Source organism: Corvus moneduloides, chromosome 9 (assembly GCF_009650955.1).
Source record: "Corvus moneduloides isolate bCorMon1 chromosome 9, bCorMon1.pri, whole genome shotgun sequence".
NCBI classification, from domain to species: Eukaryota; Metazoa; Chordata; class Aves; order Passeriformes; family Corvidae; genus Corvus; species Corvus moneduloides.
In genome coordinates this window covers 9,243,631-9,269,570 of record NC_045484.1, presented here as the reverse complement: position 1 = coordinate 9,269,570, position 25,940 = coordinate 9,243,631, and the positions used below count along the sequence as shown (strand labels likewise).

Sequence of the window (25,940 nt, the reverse complement as noted above, 5' to 3'; positions counted from 1 at the left end):
CTCAGAAAGAATGATAAAAGGAAGTGAATAATCCTAAAAAACCCTAACAGCAATTCCAGGAGAAAATAAGTTTTTTATATAAGTGTTTTCTTTTTCATCTTTAATTTTTACAAGGGAAAAAATTAAAAATTTCATCTGTGAACTGGAAATATATTTTCCTCTCTCTCTCCCTCTGTGAGAGAGGAGAGCTGGGTTTTCATCTTGCCAACAGGAGGAAAATGCATTATGGCTCATTTAAGGTCCTCCTTCTTTTTCTTCCTAAAGATTATGGGGATGGCAGATGGAAAATGATTAGCCAGGAGCTAAATTAAAGTATTACATAGAAGTGACTTTGCCTATCATGGCTTGGGCAATATATTCTGTTCTCTTTCGTTGCTAATTTTTTTCCTCACTGATTTCTCACCAATGCCATCAGAATGGGCTAGTTTATCATTTAGTCTGAGTGTTTAATCTTTAGAGCTGGAAATAGATTTATGCTTTCTTGTAAACTGGCAAAAGCAAGAGCTCCCTTTGCACTTTACTCCCCAGCAATCTTCCCCTGCCCTGCCCCCGTTCAAGAAGTGGATGGAAAGGTAGGTCTCCACAAATGTTAAGCATCTGTTATGGGTTTGGGGCCTGATCTCATTCTCAATCCAACAAGTTTTAGATGTGTTTGCCCCTCTAAAGTTGGTTGTCTTATGAGTTGTAATAACGTAGAGGAGAGGCTTCCTTTCACCTGTACGACTGTTCCCCTTTCAGGAAGCAGATAGTGGTTTCTCAGTAATTCTTGTGAACTGAGAGTGTTGGGGTAGGAGCAGCAAGGGTTGGTCCAGGCTGATGGTAACTGCTGTAATTGTGGTAAAACAGTGACCCATCCCCTACAGTTTATTGCTGTAGGTATTAATGAGTAGATGAAATAACAAAACTACACAGAATCTTGGGCATCTTTCAACATATGTGTGGTCAAGGCAGTGGGAGGGAAGCAGTTCTTTGGCCCATTGGGACTGTGAGGGAGGAGGGAGAGAGCACACCAGCACCCGTTCTGGACATGGTGTTGACAGAGATTGACAGTGTTTGATGATTTTTCAGGAAATGGTTTTATCACAGTAGTTCTTTAGTTGCTTACAGTAGATTTTGAAAGGTTGTACAGAATCACAGGTTAATTTTACTTTATCATTTGTTTAACTTCTGTTGCTGTTTTTGGCTTTCTGACAAGATTCTGCTAATCAGTTTCTGTCTTTCTAGTTTGTGCATTGCAATGTGTGCAAATCTTGCTACCTATGCTCTTCCTCTCTTTTTACCTTTGACTGTAGAACAGGCTTTGAAGAAAGTAATTTATATAGGTAGAAACTGCCAGGTAACTTTTGTGCAGGATACAGGTATTTTCTTGTTACTCATCGAAATTATGTGAATATTAGGTATCAAATAAGCATTGTCTGTGAGTCTGCAGAAAGTGTTTCAGCTGAAGTAGAGTGGCTCTAGACATGTCACAGTGTTTTGGCAAAAGTTAAAATGAGGAAAAGGAAAAAAGATAACAAAAAGGGACCGATCCCCTTGAAATACAGAGCAGAAAGATTCATTGGTAGAAGTGAGCATTGGGGTAGCAGATCCACACATCAGAATTACTGCATCCATGTGAGGGAGGGGAGGAGCTGCACTCTGTGTTCCCAGGAGCAGGTAAACCTGCTTTGATCAAGCCTTGAACTAAAACTTCTCCTGGCTGTTCATGTTCATCAGTGCATAGCTTTTGAACAACATCCTTCTCAACTGTCTGCTTATTGCCATGAGGTAGGAAGAATTTGGGCATTACTTCAGTCTTGTAGAGATTTGGTAGCAATCAATTTTCTGTCCCCCAAAAATGAATTTTGCTAACGAACTCTGTAATGTGGTCTCCCACTATTTGGAGAGACTATTTTCAGAATTTTTTTTTGCAGGGGCAGAGATAAAGATTATTTTACCAGAATCACTGCAGTACACTGGAGAAAACAGCAATTACTTTCCTTGCAGTATATGAAAGCTCACATGTTGATTCTGGCTGCAGCATCTTATCAGGAGAGATCAGAAACAGACTGAAACTTTCAGTTGTACTCAGTACTATCAGTAAACCTATTACTGATGGAATGAGACATAAAGCTTCTTCTCATGTCCAGTGCAAATGTTAGAGATTTCAAATTAGATGTGTTCATTTGTTAGAGGGTTGAACACTGAAATTTTACTTTTAACTAATTCAAATTGATTGACTCATGCTGTTCATGTACTTTAAAAACAAATTATTTAAACCAATTTTAGGAATATAATTAGATTTGTTCTTGAAAATAAAAGTTGATTAACTAAAAGACATTATTTGACATGGAAGAAAACAGTCTAAAAATCAAAATTGATGGACGCAAAAATGTTAAAGGTTCCGTTCAATGTTGGCAAATGGGTTTACTTAGAAATTGCCTACCCTTTTTTTATGGATAGAAACACAACTCTAATAGGTCTTTTCTAGTGCACTGAACTACAGGGGGATGTCTCAACATCATTTGTTGCCTCAAACCAGGTAATAAATTATGAGATTTGCAGAAACTAGCTTCTGCAGCACTTCTCTGCTACAATTTAAGATTTTTTAGCAAACTGTAGAGTTGTGCAGTGATCTATGTGTGTGTATACATAAACACACAGCAAATTTTGTTGGACAGAGGGATTTTGCCTTTTATATAAAACTTACCTTTAAAAGGAATTACAGTTCACAGTTGATGTTTATCTCCAGTTGTCAGTGGAAAAATAAGTAGGGTTGTACACAGTCTTGAGGACAACTTCAAGATAATTTGGGAGAATGTCTACTGAAGACAACTTCAAGATAATTTAGGAGAATGTGTACCTGTTTTGAAAATGAGTTTTTCCTGATCTATGACGTATCTTTCCTTACAATTATTTTTTTTAAAGGATAATTCCTTTCAGAATAGATAGCAGTCAATTGTCGGACCCCAGAGAGATGCCTTTGTCCTTAAATAGTGTAAGGAATTGTTTTCTGCAGAAGATATGCCCACTTGGTCAAGCAACAGACTCTCATTTCTTTGCCTGGGAGCTTGTGCTGTGTGCTCTGTTTGAGGATCTCCTCCTGCAGCCTTTGGCAGGTGCTGCTGGGCTCTGCTCCCAAGCACAGATGCTGTTGGACACCCTCAGATCTGGTGTCCTTTGTAGGGTTCTGATGTAAGTGGTCGAGTTCTAGCTGGTGCCTGGCTTTTCAGAGCTCTTGAGCTTCCTTAAGAAGTGCAGCATTATTCCAGGGTTCACAGCCGTGTCCCTTCTGTTCAGTGCAGCAGATGTGTCAGTTAAAGAGGAAGGTTGTTTAAATAACCAATGCATTTGAGAAATGCAGTCACTGTTGAAACAGTACAAAAAGCAAAAAAGAGATTTTTTTCCAGAAAGTTTGGAAATGTTAATATGAACTCCGTAATTATCTCATCAGTATTTGCTTAAAGGCAGAGTTGGCGGAATATTAAAATGTCACACAGTTTGAAGAGCAGCACAATCCCATAGCTGCTTGTGTTACAGCCTGTATACAACAGGAAACTATAAAACATGTTGATGGCATACTAAAATGTTTGGAAATCTACTGCAGCAGCATAGAGGGAAATGTTTAAATAAGATCTTACATTAAGATGATGTTAAATAGAAAAGCAAGGAGCAGTACAACAAAAGCTTGATGTGTAACTAATAAAATCTTTACCTTTCCTGCTAGAAATAATAAAATTTAGTAGATTAAAAAAAATTATAAATGTTAAACAGATGCTTATGTGAGTGTCACACTAAAATACAGATTATAAAATGAGCTAATAAAACTTCAGATGTTTTTAAGGAATTGCACACTTCCTCTGTTAAAGTGAGAGTTAAAACATAATAGACATATGCATAAGATAGGGAAATTTCTTCATGCAAATGGTATAGTCATCTTAATTCATAATTTAAGAATGCCTATTAAGAGGAGGAGGAGGCGACTGTATACATCAGGGGATATCCTGTATAACTGTATGCTCAGCTTTTTTTCAGCCTCTCATTGAAATACATGAAATGCTGATTTTTGTATAGGTTGTTGTAGTTTGAAATTTATATACTGTTTACAATAGTATGTATGTGGACATACTAATTAGTAATTCCATGTGCATTCTGAGTGAAAGAGCAAAAAACACAATGCTGTGCTGGACTGTGCTATCAGTAGTGTTAGTTAAACTACAGAGAGGGATAATATGGAAATAAACCTCATAAATCCCACTGCGTAGAAGAGGAATAAGGTACTCATTTATTTCTTCCCTCAAATCAATTCTTAGTAACCATGCAGTAATTATTAAAATAGCCATTACTGTAAGTCTAAAATGAGAGTAATTGCAGAGGTGTGGTGTAAGGCTAAGAAGGGAGATGTTAATCTGAAAGGAAGAGTTTAAATGGGGAATTATGATATCCTTGGCTTTCTGCAGTGTAGCTGTCAGGCTCAGGCAGCTCGCTGGTCAATAGTGACATTCTGTGTGTCAGTGAACAGAGTCTCCTGATACCTTAACCTGCAGTTCACACATTACTGAAGCTCCAACTGTCGAACATTCAAGTCCCTTGGTACCACTGCAGCTTCCAGACTCTCCTGACTGGCTCATGTTTCATTCTTTGGCAATTTGCCCTAATGATATCCCTCAGGAGCTTTCAGACCCTCTTCTTTTCCATATTTAATCGTGTTATATTAATCTGAGTGCTGAGCAAACTGGGCTGCACAAGTTGTAATTGTCTGTGATTTCTGCTGCAATGGTCTTATAACTGCTTTTTTCATTTTTAGTGTAAAAATACATGTACAGAATTGTAGTGTAATTTTTATTTACAAGTCTAAATGTCCAAGACAGCCCGGGTGTGAATGCTTTAACTACTGATCTGTTCCACAAAGAGGGTTGGTTTTTTTCCGTGTAAAAATCCATAATGTTTTAGCACTTGCTGTATGGGCAGAATTTACATTTTATTTTTAGCTCTTCCTTTGTTACTGTGAAAGTTCATGTCTAATAGCCAGTGCTATTATCAAGTTAAACTCAGGTAGTAATTTTGTTGTGATATAAAACATTAGGACAGCCTCGTCTTTTCCATCAGCTTGGTAACTTGTAATGGGGACACTTGCTTTAAAAATTTTTTTCCCTTTTAAAATGAGGTTTGTGATGGATAGAAGCTACCTTCTTTTGAACACAGTCTTGATTTTTTTCTCATTTTGTTGTAACTCTGTGCCTGCATAATAAAATAACAAAATTTGAGAGACTCCCTGATAGCAAAGATAGATCAAATTTGAATTCTTTACGTATTACAGATGATTTTGTTCACTTGTGGAATGGACTTGGCCCCATTTTGTATAAATTCCATAGTTATTTTTTTGTTTGTTGCGGGGTAAAATGGAGCTTATGGTGGTTTTTTGTTTGCTTTAGAAAACCAGAGATGTCCATTTTGAGTGGCAAGCAGTTTGTAGCACCTCCTTTCTTGGCCAAGGAGTCCTTCCTTTTCCATGATCCTTGTGCCAGGCTTGGAAGTCTCTGCTTTGGGAAGGGAGTTTTGGAAAATTGTAATAAAGTTGCTTTTCTGTTACAGGGAATATTCACTTCAGATCTTTTTTTAAAGATCGTTTGGAAATCAAGATAGTGACACAAACAGGAGTTAATCCTGCTTCTGAGTTTAGTGCTGTTCTGTCTCTTCATGCAGCTTCAGATCACTTCCAGTTAGAAATAGCAGAAATGAGGACCAGAAAACTCCCCTGAGTCTTTCCCACTCAGTGGAGCCGAGTTAAACTGGGGTGCACTTCAGTCCTGTGTGTTCATGGCAGTACTCATGTTTGACCATGACTGCATCAAGTAATTCATGATTATTTCCCTTTTTCCAAGGGAATAGCTGATCAGGGAGGGCTAACTCAACTTGTTAGCCTGACTTCTTGCGAATGTTGTGCTTATATATTTACATCAGAGTTCTTCATGGATGTGTTTTGGCAATTCAGAGTTATTTACAAAATTATGTAATAGGTGATTTGGGGAGGTTAAGATTCTTGCATGTCTAAAAGTTTATTTAAGATTTTGTATTTTCTTTTTATTCATGTTTTTTTGTTGCCAATTCTGTCTGTGTATTTTTATTTTTAGTTAACTGCTTGTGTTCATGCGTCAGCTGCCTTGTTATATCCAATGTATTGGCAACATATTTACATCCCAGTGCTTCCTCCACATCTTCTGGACTACTGCTGGTAAGACAGCTAACGTGTTATCCCCATTTCTGAGATTCTTACCTGTCTTAGGATTCTGAGTAAGTGATGAAAACACTAACTCTTTATTTGACTGAACATACAGGATCCAGTTTATGAAAGCACTTAGGCCAGTGCTTAAATGATGACTTGAACAGGGATATTCCAGCATGCCTTGATGTGGTGCTTGAATTGGTACCTTGAATTACAGTGCTGATTACTATCAGTGCAGCATTTAGAATCCTGTTTGTAATAACTGTTTCTGTTTTATTGGTAAGAGAATTCATTCAATAATTTAAATGCAACTGTGTTACAGTTTACTTTTAGTTGGCTTTTATTTTAAGTTGAAATAAATGATACTTATAGAAGTATTCAGAAAAAAAAAGATCATTTTTTCCAGAATCAGATGTTAGTATTCATCAGTGATTTAGTATTTGTATTTTAACTCAGCCAGGCTCAGGATTCCAGCCAGTGCTTTCCCAAAAGAGCTTAAAAACTCCTTTTGGGACTCCAGAATTTTTATAATAAGAATTCTGCTTCTCCTGATGTGTTTCTGTTCATATGACAGACTTTGTGGTTTTGGCATATTTTTAAGTTGGACAAGAATCACTTTTTGATTGACTTCTGATCCTTCAAGGGGATGATGTTTCCACATGCCTGTGTTCCACAGTTTCAGGCTAAGACTACTTGCTTTTATTCAGAGTAGTGGCAGAGATAGTAAATGAGAGTTTCCATTAAAGTGTTTAAACAGGAATATCCATCCCTGGAAATTTTCACTTTATGTAGACCCTCTGGGTCTGTTAGGGAAAAATGAACCATTCCAAGCTGTTTTAGAGATTGGCAATTGTTATTATATATAAAACCTGAGACCCAGCCAGATGCTTACCGAGCTAAGTCTATGTTTTCTTCATAGGAATAAATTATGCTTATATGTTTGCTGGGCTTTATGTTGGTTTGGGTTGAGTTTTCCCCCCCTCAAATCTATTAATATATTGCTGTTCCACTGAACTCCACCCAGTCTGCTGAACTTTTGTTTTCAAACAAATTCTTGCTATGTTTCCTTAAGTGTCTTTGATGGTTTTTCCTGAATTTCACAATATTTGTCCATGGTATATATTTCTTTCTGTGGTATTTCTTACAATTAATGTGTATATTATTTGTTGTTTTAAAAAAGGAAACAATGTTCTTAAACTCTTCCCTTTACTTACTAAGCCTTTCATCTTTAATGATAGTTTTCATTTGAAGAAAGTCTGTCCTAATTGTTTCTCCTCCTGCCCTTGATAAAATGCACCAAGGTGGGGTAGAACTTGGGTGTATTTTAATTTTTGTATTACTTGAGCTTACTGCCAGAAGCTTTGTAATTTCTCAGATCATTCATAAATTCTGTTCTCAGAAGGCAGATCAACGTCTTTTTTCAAGCTGTACTCTGTAGAGTGCATCCTGAATACTAGAAGATTTTTTTATTTGCCCTTCTAAGCCCAGATAATGTTTCCAGAAATAATAATATTAGATGCTGTACACAGCTTCATGTGATGATGATAATAGTTGGGATTCTAGAGCACTGTGCCGTGGCCTGAGAATTTTTTTACTCATTAAAAAGAAGCATGGAGCTTCTTAAACTTGTAAAATTCATTTATATCCCTTTTTCTTTTTCACAGTAGTACAATAGTGTGGAGGAAAAGTTTCCCTGTTTTAGAAATGTTCAAAAGGAAACATAAAGTTCATGAAAAGAAATGCACAACTGATGAGTTCATCACAGTAACTATCATTCAAACCTTTTGACTCAGATTATTTTGCATTTACATTTCTTTTTCTGATCGTCTGAATGGTTCTTTTGTGAGACAGGTTGGAAAAGTGTAATAAAAACACAAATTACTTAGCTTTCCTCATGTTCTGGTGTATTAACAGTAAATAAATGTTCTCCTCATAGATATATAATATATCAAGTTAAAAAACCTTGATGAATTCTTGAGGTCAAAGTTTATGGTAGGCCTGATCTAGTTTGCCATCCAACGGGATCATGCCATATAAAATCAAGAAAAGAATTTAAAAGTTATTTTGTATACATTGATTTTTTTATGTCATTTTGATAAGCAAAGTTCTTTTTATAAAAGTGCTGTTTTTCCTTTTAGCTCAACATGCATTTTCATACCTAGAAATTTCATTGTCAGTGTTGCACTTGGACTTGCTGGGATGTCTCCCATGAACTCTCATTTTCTTAGTGTTGTTCTGAAATGGTATTCAAATATATGAAGTAGGAAAATATCAATTGGATAATTTTGTTCATTCCGTAGTAATAAGGCTTTTTTTAAACAAAGATAAAATTAGTTGGACTAAATACCTTTATAATATCATAAAGATAAATGATATAATTCTGTGGGGGTTAGAATTCGATAAATTACATAAAGTGCCTAGTTGGTGCATTTTGTAAGCATGAAAAAAGAAAAATGTATCTTTGAGCAAAGCACAGCTATATTAAAAAATATTTCAATTCTTCCACTTGCCTTTTTAATAAAAAACTCTGTTAATTTCTCTCCTGCTGCCTGATTAACAGGCTGGATTTAGACCTAATGTAAGAGATGATGCTGAGGTAGCCCGAACCAGAGGGTCAGTATGGACTGTAACACCCTCAGGACTGGCCAGGCCATGAGTGCCAAGGTCCAGTGTGTGTGAACAGTGTCTGTTTATTGACTTCAGGAGGGTTTTCTACCCCCATGCAGCTTATCTCAGCCTTGAATGCCATTATGAGAGCTCCAGCGTGAGAATTGGAATGGCCATCCAAAAAACGAGACATAATAAATTTCTTTTTCTAAAAGATAGCAAAATATTGGGCTGTAAAAGGAATATTCATTGTAGCTGTAGAGCAAATAACGGCACAGTTAATGAAAAATTGAGTTTTAGATTGTTATATAAAATTGATTTCTCTTCTCTTCTAAATAAAAGGAGACTTGCACTCAGCAGAGTGAGTGGCTAGCTTTCAAGAAAACTTCTACAAAAATTGTTTGAGCATTGATATAATAATGATGTTTGAATAAAATTAATTTTTGTAAAGGAGAAAGCTAATTTCATGACATTTCTGTGTAATATCTCAGCAAACTAAATCACCGATATTAGAATACACGCCAGTTTTGTCTGTGCATGATAAAGCATCTGTTATACTGATGCTCTGTTAAGAATATAATGCAATTAGAAAATTCGAGTTACGGTTGCAATAGGTCTTTATGAGCTTTGGTCTCTTCTGAATTAGAATATACATATGCCTGTTTCCGTGAGAATGGGACGATTATTTCCGAATTAACTTGGATGTTTTGCATAATGTAGTAATTATTTTGGGCAATGATACCACAGATTGATAGTTTTGGTGATAACATGCATAAGCAAGAGAAAAACTGTATAGCAGCCTCCAGTAGTATTGTAGTAAGCCATTTCATGTACATATTACAGTCCTCTGCTGTTAAGACTTCAGAATCCAGCAGTAATAAAATTCACTTTTTGCTGAAAACGATCAAATTAACTTTCCATACCTGCAGTTTTTATTTCATCCATTTTCAAGATGCGCTTTGTACCTTTATTCTTTTAACTTCAACATTGAAATGATGTAGCTGTTGCTTTGTTCTGTAGAGAAAAGAGCTACATGCTACCCTTTTTAATGACAGGTTTATTAATGGAGCAAATCATCAGCTATCTTAAGTCAGCACAGGCATGGTGAAGCTACTGGAACAGTGTCGATGTACGAGAAAACAAGTGTGCATAAAATCCATACATCATATAGCACTTGTTTTCCATGTAGTTTCTCCTGTTCACATTATTTGGAACACTAAGATATCCTGATATGAGGAACCTGAGGATCTATTTTGCTGCATATTCCACTGCAGATTTCTCAGTTACGTGTCAGCCGAGATCGTTCTTACTGGCTTGGTTAAATATGTTAAATAGTACAAAGCATTCTTAAAATTATAGTGGTTTAAAGCTGTTTAAATCCTCTCTGAATATGTAGGTGTGTCTGCTCTGGAGTGACACTCATTTACAACTCCATGTAATTTGTGTTTAGTTCACAAAGACATAAGGATTAGCCTGGATGAAGTCATCAGGAAGTGCTAAAATTTTGTCAGTATTGGGCTAAGAAAAAGATGTATGGGAAAATAAAGCCTCTTTTCCTTTTTGGAAGCCCCATTGCCTAGAAAAACCTTAAGTCATGACAGTTTGCAGTTTCAGCAAACCTATATTTTGATAACATAAACACGATGAAATCTTGTTTGGGCCTTGCTCAGGCTGGGTTTTTGGTTTTGTTTGTTGATTTTTGTTTGGATTATTTTTGCATTGATCCTCTCCCGTGGGACGTTGTTAATGAGAGCAATTGGCTGATCCATAGGATGTACAGATTTTTCTAAAATGGGCTGTAGTCCTAGGCAGGTGAGAATTGCTTCTTCTGGTCCCAGAGGTGGGGCCAAACGGATGAGACCACATGAACTGATGCAGTGAAGCCTTTCCCCATCCTTGGGAAGTCAATCACCAATCAGTCAGTGCCACTGGCTCAGATCCATGATCAAATTATTGCCATGAGAGAAATTGTGTCTGAGTTGTTTGTGTACCTTTGTATAAGTCATCTTACCTCTGAAAATTTATTTATTTTTCAGAGGTTATTTTTATTTAGGTTTTTTTTTTTTTCTGTGTGGTCTATTAGTGATTTGTTTCCCACTGAGTTGCCAAAACCAGCCTGTCTGTTGCTTGCTTCTCTGGAGTGCATATTGTCAGTAATCTCACAGAACCCAAGTGTCTGATGGTGATTGTTGGAGTTTTTTTTTCCTTCAGTGCTGGACACTGAGTATATTCTTGGTCAGATGTTGCCAGAACAGAAGATTGTAGGAAGCCATGATAAATTAGCCTAATTCAGTTTCTTGCTTGCATACGGCAGGAGGTCTTACTGCAGTGGCTTTCTGTGGATATTTGTTTTATTTGGAGAATATAGTTCCTTGTCTTACGCAAGTTGGAAAGGAGTAGTTTATTCTCTCTAGTTAAACAGGATATTATACAGCTTCCAAAATCTTGCCAGGGAAGGGTTTTAGAACCAAACCATGATGTTTGTGTTGCATTGTGGTGATGGTAACTGGGACCATGTTCTCCAGAATGGTGTTTCAAAACCAGACCACTTTGGGAACATCTGCTGGGTTAGCTCAGTGTGGTCAGTTATTGGAACTAGGTGTGAATGAAAGCTGTGGGGCCTCCTTGCTCATACCTCATCGTTTGGAGCAGCATCATTTATTTTGTGGTCATTTTTACTGCAGAGTAAAATAAGATTTTCCTTGTCGAGTAAAAATTCCTGTAGCAACTGTGTTCATTTAATACTGTCTTAAACAGGTGACGGTTTACTAGGGTCTTATGTGCCAAGATTTAAAATACTCCATTAATGTTGTACTTAAAACTTGATGTTTTCCACTTTTTTTCTTCAGTGCACCAATGCCTTATCTAATTGGCGTCCACTTAAGCTTGATAGAGGTAAGTTTAATATACACTTCAGTGTACTGGGAAGCATGAGGTGTGTGCACCATAAAAAAATTTTTAATGGAAGTGCTTCAGGAAATATTCCTGTATTTTAGCATGTAGAATTACAAAATTTAAGCTTCATATGCTTTACTAAGTAAAAAATGTCTCTCTTTGAAATATTACTTTTGCAGTGTTTTATGGAGACATGTAGCTCTATGTCATGATTTGTTTCTTTGTCTGATTAGTAGCTCAGTGATAGTTATTTTCCTGCATTTAGTACTTTAGCAACAGATTTTCCCAATAATGAGAACAGGTAAAATTTATTTTGGAGTCACCATCACTCAGATTTCAGCATTATTGTGATTTCCTGGATAATTTGTGCTCCCGTCCCTCTGAAAATTTGAGTCTGACCTCCATCCCGTAACACTCATAACTATTAATTTAGAAATTTGTATTTTTTTGCCAAAAAACAAGAGGTAGCTTTTACAGATTTGAATGTAAATCAACACAATAGAACTCACCTGACTGGTCAGTAAATAGCTGGGTATGGAATAGTTTTGCCTTTTTCCATAAGCGTTTGATTACACTGTGAAGCCTACATGTGCCATCTGATTATCATGCAGAGTAGATAATTGATTTGAGAACATTATTTGATTTACACTTCAGCTAAAGCAGTTTCTAAGGATCAATTCACATCTGCTAAGCTGATGGGGTGGGGGTCTTTCCTGAGCTACCAGCACTTTTGTTTTTCCAGAAAAGGGCCTTCTATATCATCTCCACTTCTTAACTCCAGGCACAGCCTTCTGTGCTCCAAAATCAGGTTCATATGACCTGCATGCATTGATCATAATATCTTCACTAGGATGTTTTTTCTTATTCAATAAGGAAATAATGGAACAGAAAGATTTGCTCTGAAAAAGAAGCCACTCAGTTCCTTCAGGAATTATTTCCTGCATTATTATGTATTATTGTAGGACCATATAGAAAAGAGTTCTATCCCTTTTTCCTGAAAGGAACAAATTGTTTAATTCTTAGCTGCTAGCCACGTACATGGATGAAAAAGGGTTTTATCCATTCTTCTGTGGTAATAGTAGGCGTCACATGCCTGGTGCTTACATAAATCTGCAAATAATGGTAGTTTTTTCTCTCATTTTCATCTGATTATATCATTAACATCTTTGATTTTCACAAATTTGAAAGAATGAAATGTTGTTATAAGATATATTTACTTCCAATATATATTTATCCAATATATATTTGTCCAATATATTTAACTGTGTTCTGTGTAAATCTTGGTTTTTCAGGAGTTCATTTCAGATTATTAATATAACCTTACTGTTTGAAGAATAAGAAGTATTTTTAAAAGCTACTCTGAATGCTATATCTACTTCACAAATCCTACATCTAAAACTCCAACTGTTGTTTTTGCCATTACTGTCCTTTGTATAAAATCATCATTTGTAATTTAGCACGTTATAATAAAAATGTACTTCAGGAGCACACCATAGTAAATTGTTTCTCCAGTATTTTTTTTTTTCTTCTTTACAGAGAGTAAAAAATAGATCACTGGAGGATGTGGTTTTGCTAAATGTTGACACAAACACTCTAGAAACCCCTTTTAATGACCTGAACAACCTACCTGGTGAAGTGGTGAGTCTTAGACATTTCATTCTTTCTTTCTTTCTTATATAGGTGCTTGAATTACTAGTAGTTATTTTTGCCTCGTTTTGCTAACTGCTATAAAAGGAATAAGGGGGTGAAAAGCACCTAGTTCAGACCTCTGTATTTGAGATTTTTACCTTTTTGACAGTTGAGAAGATGTTGAATGGAACATCATATTCCTTATTGTAAAAGTAGGATCATAATTATAAAGCTAGCTGCATTCATTAGGCAGAGCTGCTTTAAACGCAAGAGTCTCTTCATCTCATCTTAATCATTATATTACAAAGTAGGCATTTCTGTCTGCCTAGTGGCATGTCTTGCAAAAGAACGAGAGAGTTTTTGAAGGCAAAAAGAAGAAGGGGGCCAATTATCGGCTTCTGCTTCCCTGCCACCTGCCAGCGCTTTCCTTTTAATTAATGATCTGATGGCACTGGTCAATATAATAAGAAATGCTTGTACAGTTGGGGTCAGAAAATTCAGGCTTTGATCTTCTTCAACTTTGTGAAACATTTATTTGTTTTCTCTAAATTATTTCAGTTTTATTTTAATCTCTTCTATCCTGCTGAGGGCTGCGTGAATGAAAACCTATACTGTTTGTCATTTGCTTTGGCAGAGCAAAGACTGCTTACTTAGAATTCTATTTGTAAATTAAACTGCAAACCCAGTTTGTCATAAAAGACATCTGATCCTTTTGAAATGACGAAAGCTGTCTTTTGTCTGTAAAGGATGATAAATTAAGTGCCAGTTCTTTCTGGACTTTGATCTTGCAGAGGGTGCCCCCCCCTTTTTTTTGCCTTTTTTTTTTTATTGCCTATAGGGGAACATACTCTCTATATCATTTTAAATAGTCACAAAATTCACTTATCTTGTTTTTCCCAGTAGAGCTCTAAAAGAATATAACTGTGAAACCACTGTTTTCATTATTTAATTAAAGATGCGCAAGCTATCACAAATAGTTGTCGAGACAAAGAATTTTATATCAAAATATGAAATCAAAGAGTTACATTTTCTGAAATTGTAAAAATAAAATCCCCTGTTGTAATAAAAGTAAGATCCTATAGTGACGCACTGTGTCTTTTGCTACTGTCGGTAATTTGTATATATTTAGTACAATAGAAGTCAAACTCTTGATGATTATATTCATGAAAGTCCCCTTTGATTGTAATGATGTTAAAATCTAGACTTTTTATAGATCATCTGGTCAGTCTTTCAACTCAGTCTCAACTGTAGTTCAGAAATGTAAAAGACTATAAAAATTATTGTGATGTTCTGTGGTTCACACTAGTATGTGTATTATTGCATTGGTATATTTTGTGATGTTTTATGATTTACTTATGCATGTATACATGCACAAACATATATACAATAACTTCGACTGTACCCTATCATGCAAGACTGTAACAAGTAAAGTAAAAAGAGCGTTGTTTCCTTGTGTGTCAGTAACTTTAACTGGACTTCCATTGAGTGAATAAGGTTGATGTTATAATGCCATGAAGGTCTGTATGCCAAATAATAGCTGGATGTCGAATTGAGAATGAGGCATCATATTCCATGAGATACTGGAGTTGTAGCTGGAGGTCCTTCAAACAGCCAAAATGGATCTTTGTGCAATAAAAGAGGTACTTATTATGTGTTTCACAGGTGCATATCAAAATGATCTCTAAATAAGTAGGCTAGCATGAAGGAAATAGGAACACATCTTCATACTTCTAGAAGTGTATTTTCTCCCATAATATATGCATGTTATTACTACAAATCTTAAAGTAGGTTATCCAAGTGTACAGACTGCAGACTAGACTTATAATATCTTTTCCATATCTAATATAGAACAAAAAAGAACAGTGTTCTATGCAAAATATACTTGCAGAACTTGAGGATTTTATACTGAAGCTTTTGAGTAATCCCATCTCTTCCTTCACTTCAATCTGTGAGGCAATTAAATTAAACATTTTGATGGAATGCATATACAATTATAGTAGGAAAACCTGGAAACAAAAGTCACAGGGCTGTGTTTGGTTCATAAGGTGACAAAATGCTTGTCCTTCCTTTGCATTCATGAGGGGCAGTGCAGCTGCTGATATCTTAGGGAAAAAGTATAAGACAGAGGAGTATAGAGTCAAAATAGTAAGTCAGGCTTAAAATGTTAAAGGGAATGTCAAAGATACATGTGTGAAGCATTTTAACTTATATAGAGAAACCTCATAAGCATAAATAAAAAGTAGTAAAACTTCTGATGAAAAAATAGAATGAGTACCTCTGAAAGGCATTAAAATAGAATGAAGAACTGAAAATATAAAAGAAGCTGTAGTCTTACTGTCCGTTTCAAAAATTGATTCCAGGTTGGTTAACAGTCTAACAAAAGAAATGCATTATTTTCCAAGTTTTCTAAAACTGTTTCTTGTGTCCAGAGGGAGCAGAGTAATTATTTTCTTGATCAATAAGCCTGATGATGTCCTCACAGCATAGGTATTTAATGGTTTGCCCATGTGTATATGCTCTGATTGTGAATTTTTTCGTGATAAATTTAAGATTGAAAGAAACATTATTCTATGGCATTGTCTAATAAACTGTATAATAAATTAACTGAGATTTAAAGGCATTTTTAAATCATTCACTTAAGCATTTAAATTATAGTTACAGGCTAGATGACTTTCTATGCATGTGAACTCTATTATTCTGTCAGACTGACCAGTGGTCTTGACTGTTCAAAGGTCAGTGGTCACAGTTGTCCTGAATTACCAGTCCTTTTTTCATGAGGACCCTCTGCTGCGTTGCATGCTGTAATCTTCTTAATGGCTTCATTCCAATATTCACACATAATATTTTAGATTTATTGACTGTTAGAAATACTACCATGCCAGTAGCAGTTCCGCTACTCCTAAGGTATTTAAAATTGGAAGAATAAATCAGGGCAAGACTTTCAGGAATCCTTTGTTTTCTTAGAAGGGGGAAAGCCCCTCTTTTTTCGCTCTTCTGACAAGAAAGCTTGTTTTTACATTTCATCATTTCACTGTGAATTTGTCTATTATTTTTTAATTAAAAAAAAAAAAAAGAAAGTAAGGAGCTACTACTCTGGGAGTAAATTTCCTAATATAATAATACTGAGATCAGCACTTTAATAATGTCAGACATTAGAAGAACATTAGTGATCATAGACTGAAATTTATAAATTTTGGGCCTGACCCTGCAATACCTGTTTGCACTCAACTCTGACAAAAAGACTTCTCCTTTGCTCAGATGTGAACACTTCCCCAAACAGCTTGCAGAATTGGCAGCATCACTTTTAGCAACCAAGTCTTACTGACTTGAAATCATAGACTGAGCAGAACTTGTATAAGTATGATCTTCAGAAAACAATCGAATTTAGAGGCTTTTAGCATCTTCTGTGGTTGTTAAATATTGTCAACTGCGAAAGCTACAGAGCTGTTGAAAGATGTGTAGTGTTTGTACTGCCTGGTACCTATACACTGTGATGCAATACAGAGTCTAAACTGGGGTTTAGAGCTTTAGTTTTGAGATTCCTAAAGTCAGAAGATTTTTACACCATAAATTTGACATGTGAACATTACTGTTCTAAAAGTAGCATTTGAGAAGTAGGCTGTAATTCATGTAGAAAATTGGTTACTTTATACAGCAATTACTGGGAGTGCAAATTATTTCTTAAAATATGATGATTAATGGTATTATAAAGAAATTAAGGTCAATGTATAAGAGTGCAATTAAAAAGATTTTTTGCAAAATATAAATAGCATAATTTACGATGTTTTTTTCCATCAGAAAATAGCCAAAAATATTACTAATATATTTTAGAAACTCAGAGTGGTCAGTAGTGTTTGCAGTGTTATGAGGCAACTGTTTATTGTGAACAAATTCTTAGAGCTGAGATTCTGTTGAACTTTGATATAGTTTTAGAAGCTAGAATATGAAATCCAAAAGTGCAACTAGTTTTGAAAACATTTGCATTTAAGTAGTTGTTTTTGTCTAAATGAGGAAATTGTGATTAAATGCTGGAGGTCTCCCTGCGATGCTTAAATCCTCTGTGTGTAGATAATATACATAGAAGCCCTTTACTAGCAATATGGATTTAAATATGAAACTCTAGTTTGAGGTTTTTTGTTTTCTTTTCTTTGTGATCTTCTCGCACTTTCTTGTTTTTGAGAGTAAGCTTCCACTTACTTTTATAGTGGTATCATCTGATGGAGAACAGCAAAAAGTAGTTTAGAACATAACAAGTGTTGCTGAAACCAGAGGAATATCTGAATATATTTTTTTCAGAGATCTAATAGTCATTTGAAACTCCAGTGCATGGTTCTGTATTTCTCAGACAACAATAGTATACAAATATAATTCTTCTATATGTGCTTTAATTTGTATGTGTGTTTGAGTTTTTGCAGGAACAAAGGCTTTGATTAATAGCTATGTGATCTTATTAACTTATTTTTTAATTTTATGTGATTCTTCTACTCACATGGATACTGAAGAGATATTAGTCATGTTTCCTTTCTATCAGATATTTAGATTTTAGGAGTCCTAGAAAGGCCGTATGGTGACCATTTAAATGAATGATACTTTTTGTTTTAATGACCAACACAGTATGTTTCTACATTTTAGATGCACTTAATTACATATCAGTCTCATCTGTATCTCCAAAAAACTATTGTACTGATTTAAACCTTCCCTGAAGCTCTGATTGCTCTTCACTGGCAGTGTTTAGCAGTCCAATGAAGTCACCTTCCTATGAGAAGCTGTTGCTAGGAGAAGATAAAAACAGTTTGCTTCTAGTGTAAATTAATAATACCATTTCTGCAGCCAATCACTGGTGTCTTTCAGAAATAAATTTTAACAGCATTCTAACCCCTGCAGTTTGTTGTTTGCGGTTCTTCAATTTCAAACTTTGTAAAAGTTTATTTCTGCAAAAGAGATACAAAGAAAAAAAATTGGCATTCTTAATCGTAAATAGGTAGATGGATTAAAATGTGTATGAGGAAAAGATTTTGATACAGATGCTGCTTGGTATTTTTTTGGCTTGGTGTCAGAATTGTGTAACTTTCAAATTATTTTAAGTGCTATGAATGATGTCACTCCAAGGGGTCTCACATTTCCTTGGTCTGAGGTGCATGGATCTAAGCAGTCACAATCCTGCTGTGCACCAAGTCTTTCCAAAGAATTCAGTGCACCCTGGCTCTTACCTATAGCTGCTCTTCTGGCTGTAATAACTGCTTTATCACTCTTATCACTCTGCCTTTGATTCAAATGTGGGACAGGGAGATTTTGACATCAGCCTAGCCAAGTGTGGCTGGGCTGAGCCCTGAGTAAGCACTGTCCTGTGCTCGCCTGTTTGCTGGCCTCAGCTTGGAGGAAGCCAAAGCTGGTCCCAAGGACACTTCAAGTGTGCTACAGCCAGGGTTCCACTTGGGACAGCAGGCAAATCAGGGCTGTGGCTCACATGATCTCTGCAGGCTTCCTCTTAAGAGCGCTGTGCTCCTGGTTCTTCTGCAGGATAATCTGATAGAGCTCTTCCTGCCTTTAAGCATTGCCCCCTGAGAGAAGCAGGAGTTGGAGGAGCTTTCTTTGAACTCCAGCATTGCCTTTCTGAGGCTCAAACTCCCTCCAGGACAGAAGCACAAAAATGTGCATCTGTCCAGAGACCCTGCCTCCGAACTGCCAGCCCATTGGAGGTTCTTAATATTGCTGAGCTAGTAACACACCGATATGGCAGCCAAGCAGCAGACTAGTTGCTTTCTAGTGTTCTTTTTAACACATTGCCTAAAGCATCCTGTTAATCAAGCTTACAATAGGGTGCTTAGGGTCTGCCAGAGCACAGGAAAATAGAAAACACCTTTTTCTTTCACATTCCTCTCTTGGTCGTGTAATCCCTCTGCTCTGCATTATCTTTACCCCCTTTCTTCTCTTACCCTGTCTTATCGTTTGCCATAATTTCTCCAAAATCATAAGGTATAATTTAGAAGAATGTAGATTTAAAAGAATGTGGATACTTTTCTACCTTTTCCCTCCCTTATATTTAGAAGATGCTTTGCCTGTCATGTCAGAGACAAAATTTTGACATTGACAATTCTTTTTTGACTTCATGTTAATTGTTTTTATTTTAGTCAAACTGTGCTACTGTCTGTGGGCAGATCTTCCTTGTATGCATTTGTTTTCCCCAAAATGAAATCTTACTTTTTACAAGTATAAAATAATCATACAATACAGATCAAAAGAAAAAAAAACAAACCACAAAACCAAGACATGCATTTATTTTTTCAGCCTTGAACTTCTTAACCAGTTGCTGTACTCAGACTTGTACTTTTTTTCCTTTTGAGGTGGAAGGCAAAACCATAAATGAGCCTTGGTGTGTGCTTTCCATGGGCTAAACGAATCAGGCTCTAAACTTTTATCTAGATCTGTAGAGCTTGGATATAAATTGAAAAGATCACAACTATGGGGAAAAGACCTATACTGTAAAGGCCTTTCTGCATAGATTATGAACATCATAACTCAATAATTTTTTTTCAAAACTATAGTTATAATTGGACCCAATGGGGGTCTCTCTCTTTGATCAGATCACAGTAACTGTGACTTTACACTGGAAAATGTCACTACTGTGAAGGTTTATCACCTGTAGAGCTGGTCTTTTCTCTGATGCCATGTTCAGTTCTCATTAGCATTATTCAAAGTTTAGTTGTTAATTAGGTTGACACTTCAATTAAAATCATCATCTACAAGAGCAGTCAGGACTCTTGCATAAAGAAACAAAAAGATACTCATTCTTGCATATATTTCCAAAAGAATGAAAGCTGTTTTGGTGATAAATTTGTATTTATAATATCCTGTTTAAAGAGTAACTCCGAATGTTACTTCATTTAGGGACTTAAATAATGCTTTGTTGGGTATGTTGCAATACAAAGGGATGTAGAAATGTGTATTCTATGTAAGTAGAGTTGACTTACTTTCCAGGTGTCCCTCGTGATGGAAATTAGGAGAGTATAGACTATATCTGGATAGAATTCCACGTATCTTGTAATAATTCCAGAATTATATGATTTTCCTCCAAAGTATATCCAAGGAACAGTTATTTAAATTAAAATTTCCCCCTTTCCTTTTTTTTTTTTTCCTCTAATTCTGTCTAACCAGTGGTTGTTATTTGCCAAGTAAAAAAAGACAAACCTCCTTAAAAGAAGTCAACCACTATAATCAGAATGGTCTTTTTTTCTTACTTTTTTTTTTCTTTTAACCTGGTGGCCCTTCCTAATTATTTTTTTTATTTTCTTCCCTTTCACATGTTTTATCTTCAAGGACAATTCTAGAGGCAGTGTAACACTGAATTTACGAAAACCTTTCTCAGCTATTTGGTTGTGGTAGCAGGTACTCCCATGGTGCATGAGAAATGATGTAAGATAGGAATTTGACCTAAAATAAGAGATACTCCTTGACACTGAATAGTGAGTGACCATTAAGAGTCCTTAAAAATAAACCTTCATAGCTTAAATAAAAATGATCCAACTGTCTACATTCAAACAAGTAAATGCATGTTATGCTGGAAAAAAAATCTGCAAAAATGTGACTCACATGCATTTAACTGTAAAATAATTAAGCTTATTTATGTCAAGAGGCCTTGGGAAAAAAAAAAAAGAGAGCATAAACCAATCTGCATTTGTACTTTACCATCATCCCCTGCCTTCATTTCAATTAACAGACCAGCAGGTGCTCTTTGCAGTTAAAAAGATAAGCTATCAAGGAGGAGGATGAATTTTTGGCTGACCTATAGACACTCTGGTTTGCCTGCTGATTGGGTTCATACCTTGCTGTACCAATTTCTGAGGTGTTAATTTAACTGTTCCACTCTGTCACGCAGGTCTCGGCCTTGAAAAATAAACTGAAAAAGCAGTCGACAGCTACGGGCGACGGAGTGGCCAAGGCCTTCCTTCGGGCACAGGCAGCACTCTTTGGATCCTACAGAGATGCACTGAGATACAAACCAGTAAGATGGCTTCCCTGTTGCTTTTTTCCCTGAATTTTTAAGCGCATGGTCTCATTCTCTCGAGGAAAATTTGAAATGTTTTATCCCAGTCTGGAACAGGCTGTTTTAAATCTTACTCTGTGCTAAGGAATTGGAAGATACCACCATCTCTTGACAGTGAGTTGTACTGAAAAATAAATACTCATCAGCTATTTTCTTACTTGTTTTATCAGTTTTATTCTCTGTTTAGTATAAAGTCAGATAGTATTAATGAAGCTACTTACAATTGGCTCACCTGGTTTAATGTGGTGAAGAACTGAAGGGGCTGTGCCTTTCAGACTCCATCATTTTTCCAAAGGTTTTGCTGTGTTGGAGGGCAGAAGCTTCTTTCCTAGCAGAAGCCACATACATAGAGTCAAACATGCATCTCTTCTATTATACACTTACCTTGATTACACTTAGGAGATATGAAACCCATTTAATCTCATCAGAACCTCAGAATCTGTATTTCTGACATTTTGCTGGTAGTCAGTTGATTAATGTTTTATGGGCTTTCATAATTTCTAAATAATGAGGGTGGCACATATTGAGCTTGTTGGAGATAAAATAATTTATCAGAAAAAACTTAGAGAATAATTTCATCTATCAGTCCAGATTATTTTTCTTGCAAACTACTGGTAGTAGTTGATTTGATCAAATGCACTGAGATGGCATTGGCTGAATTGGATTCTGAGGATACAGTGTTTGGCTGTCTGATGGATTCAGATAAATATGGATATTTGATAGGAGAAATCGTCCTCACTTGAGGAGTCAAGTTTGTAAAGATGGTGCGTGTGTGGAACATGGGTGGATATTTGTTTGGGGGTGAGAAGAGCACTCTAAGGATCTATGGTATTCCATGATGGAAGTGGATAGGATAATCATTAATTAATTCCAGATGAGGGCTTTTTCTGGAGGGAACTTCAGAATACAGCTTGGCACTTGGGTCTTCCTTCTCCCCAAGTGGTTCCCTTCCAGGCAGTCCTTTTTGCCATGAGCATTTTGCTGTCTGTGCCGCTGAGAGCCACTGTTACTGAGAGGAAGGGTAACCCATGCAGGCATGAAGTGTTGTGTACAGGTTTAGTTCAGGTGTTTGTGTTTAGCAGTTCTCTTATGATATGGAAAGCCCCTTTGCATTCCATATTGGAAGGGCTGCATCTGTTTTAGAAATCACTGGATTTCAACACACTGCTTGTTTCAGTAAAGCAGATAATTTCAACAAAACAGATAGTTGTCCTTTATTCCGTAGTGCCACCACCTGCATCTAATTCGCTCCTTAGTCTAAAGGTGAGGGCACTAGTCCATGCCAACTCATGGCAGCTTGCAGGAAGAGCTGTTAAGTCAAAAGGTGTCTTAGTCTACACTGGGTATGTGCAAACAGAAGGATGTCAGTCTGCTTGATGTCCTTAGCTCTGTTCTGACCAGAAATAATCGTCAGTCAGTCCTTTGTTTTGATAACTGTGGAACTGAGTGTGCAAGTTCTTTAGCATCCTGGTTAGCATCTCTTTTGAAATGAGCTCTCCTTTTAACTGATTTCCATTTTATTTCAGTTTGGCTGTTGGCATATCTGAGATATCTACATTTGCACTGTATTGGAAACAGTGCACTATGGATCATTTCAACTGGCAAACATTTGTCAAAATGACCTTTGAAGTCTTTCTGCATTATTTTCTTTTGCAGATTTATCTTTTTTTGGCTCCACTGATTGCATATAAGAGAAGATATTTATGAAACCATTGTGGCCTGATTATTTTTTTTTAAAGACACATTATTTCAGAATATCTTTGCAGGCAGAAGTCTGCTGGCAAATACTAGCATATCTTGGATTGATATCAACTTGTTCAAAGACAAAGCATATTTAAAAATAAATAAAAACCCCTTGTAACTGTTATTTTGAGCTGTGTTCACATAATCTTAACTAATTCAGTATTTCACAGAATTTTTGTTGTGAAAGAAAATTTGAATTTCTCTGTATTAGTAGGAATTAAGAGGATTTTCACATGATTATTCAGCTCATTCTGCATTTGCCTTTTCCTCTGAATTGGAAAGCTGAAAAAAATCAAATCACATTTGCCTGTAGTAGGCCTATTTTCAGCAGTATCAAAGCTTGATAACTGCTATTGCAAAAATATTTCCCTTTGTTTTGGAGTCTGTGCTGCCAGGTCTAATAAGGTAATTTAAAGCACTGCTATGGACTTTATTTACATACTTTCAGGAGCTCAAGTAGTATTTGTGTAGAAAATTTTGTAGGGGCAATACTTAAATGAAAAAATTTTCCATATAGATTTGCAATACTTTTGCTATAAATGAGCTTATCATATTTTCAAAATCAAGAACTGAGATGTTTTGGGGTACACTTTTGAGGATCGCAAAGCTTCTGGTGAAAAATAAAATAATGTATTTGGACAGTTATCAATTGCTTGAGAGTTGAAAAGCATGTCTAAGTGAACTATTTTTCTTTGCAACAGTGTGTCCTGTATGATTTTAACTTCAAATGTGAAACAACTGTCATTAATATTCACTTTGAGTAAAGAACAGCTTTAATAGTGTCTGTACTCATCCAACACTTCTCTCCCCTCCAAACGCTGTTCATCACACTGAACACTCGTTCTGTGCAACTGTTTGTTTGCAGCACAGCACAGATTCTCCCTGGTATAGCAATATGTCTTGGACAAACGTCTAGCAATTATTGAAAAAAATGATTGGTGAAAGGCAAAATGGGAATCTTCAGGGGCCTTGCAGAGAGTTCGTGGGCCTCCAAAGGACCATATGGAAAATCTGACTACTCTAATACAGACAGGAAATATGACATGTAGTAGAGAAAGTTTGTAATAATTTTTTGTGTGTATTAAATGATAATAAAACACTTAATCAGTAAAAGTTTCCAAGAAAAGTAGAAATAGTTTTTTTTCAGATCTAATAATTACTAAATTAGGGTGTCAAATTGATATAACTGTTAAGAGTACTTTTTAATATGCTACACATTACATTAGCAAATATTGTGTAATAGGAGTGAATCTGTAAAGCAAAACAGCACAGCTAGTGCTAAGGACCTGACGTTCACACAGTGTGCATTTGTACCTTCATTGTGGTTCTGATTTTAGTCTGGTGTTGAATACTGAATACCCATGACTAGCTGGAACTCTGCTTTAGTTTAATCCAGAAGGAATCCACCTCACACATGGTAGGTGGGCATGTTGAAAAAATTGCTTCAGTTTCATTTGATAAATCACCAAAAAATAATCCAGAAAAAAGTATTATCAGTGGCATGGTGAATTATAATGGTTTTGTATATGGTCTGGTTCACATAGAGGACTGCAATCCATTTTGAGACATTGTTTACTTTAGGTGCTCACAACTTGGCCTTGAACCTTGTGTTGCTCCTAATTTCTTTTGGTAGTCCATCATTTGGGGATTTCTCCTGGATAATACTGCATGTTCCGTGTTTCAGGATTGCAGGCATAGGTGGGACGTAGACACGAATATGGCGGTTGTGAATTTGTGTTGGTGTCATTTTGTCATCGTGTATATGTGACATCGTGTTTTTCCCAACTATTTTACTTTACATGTTCTTCCTGCATGTACATGGGCAGCTGAAAGCAAAGACTAGTACATGTTTTTCATAAATCATATACAATATGGCCAGTTAATAAAACAATACGTGATGTAAAGAATGCTTAAAAAAGTAATCTATGTCTGGGGAGGGACTGGTAGATAAGAGAATGAAGGAAGAGTTGAAAAATATTGAATATAAAAATATTTACCATGATAGAGATTAATTTCTCCTCTTTTGGGGAAAAAGTCCTTGAAGCTCTTGATGTTAAGACAAATGAATCCAGAAAATATCCAGAATAGCTTTGTTTCAAGTTATGATGGTTGTAACATCACTCATCAGCAATGAAGAAATGAAGGACAAAGGCTGATGGCTTGCTCTGCAATGCTCAGCAGTAGGACCTCCGGGAGGGCCAGGAGATCCTTCGTGGTGGAGGTGGCACAACCTGTCAGACCTCTCTTTAATTGAACGTTAACTGGATGCTTTGGGCCAGTATTGACAAACAGTGACATCAGCTGTCCAACAGATGTTGTAGTCAATATACAATAAATCAAAATAGTACAATAAATAAAATAAATAAATAAAATTTATATTGGAAAAAAAATTGAGATTCAGAATCCACCTGAATTATTTGAGGATGCATGGATAATGAATGATTATAATTGAGTTTCAAAACAAAACCTTTTAAGGACTGGTATCTCTTGAAATGGGCATTGACTTGTTTACCTTTCCCCCAAGAGTTAGATATGAAAAGTACATCAGAATACAGAAACAGTAATGAAATGGCAGACATAAATTGGTGTTTCATCCAGAACCACCCTGTGTAATATGTTATGACTACTATTTGACTTTCATAAAAATTCTGTTTTACATGTTGAAAACCATAGTGTTTTATTTTTCTCAAGGACTGTTAGTGGTCCATTACTGAATATAGATACTGTGTTAGTAGGAGTTGGTTTTGGGTATAATTGTGACTGTAAGAAATACCATTATATCTGAATCTTTTTTGGGTTTTTTGGCAGATTGCAAGA

The 25,940-nt window shown here is 36.0% G+C and overlaps 1 protein-coding gene across 5 annotated transcripts in view; it reads left to right on the top strand.

The window, feature by feature from the left end:
- Positions 1-25,940, top strand: part of DENND1B (DENN domain containing 1B) — a 165,544-nt gene that overhangs the window by 102,054 nt on the left and 37,550 nt on the right. For all 5 annotated transcript variants that reach the window (XM_032117239.1, XM_032117237.1, XM_032117236.1 and 2 more), the window contains 4 exons: positions 6,114-6,214; positions 11,662-11,707; positions 13,244-13,345; positions 21,213-21,338. In XM_032117239.1, the coding sequence (XP_031973130.1) occupies positions 6,114-6,214; positions 11,662-11,707; positions 13,244-13,345; positions 21,213-21,338 (375 nt within the window). The remainder of the gene's footprint in view (positions 1-6,113; positions 6,215-11,661; positions 11,708-13,243; positions 13,346-21,212; positions 21,339-25,940) is intronic.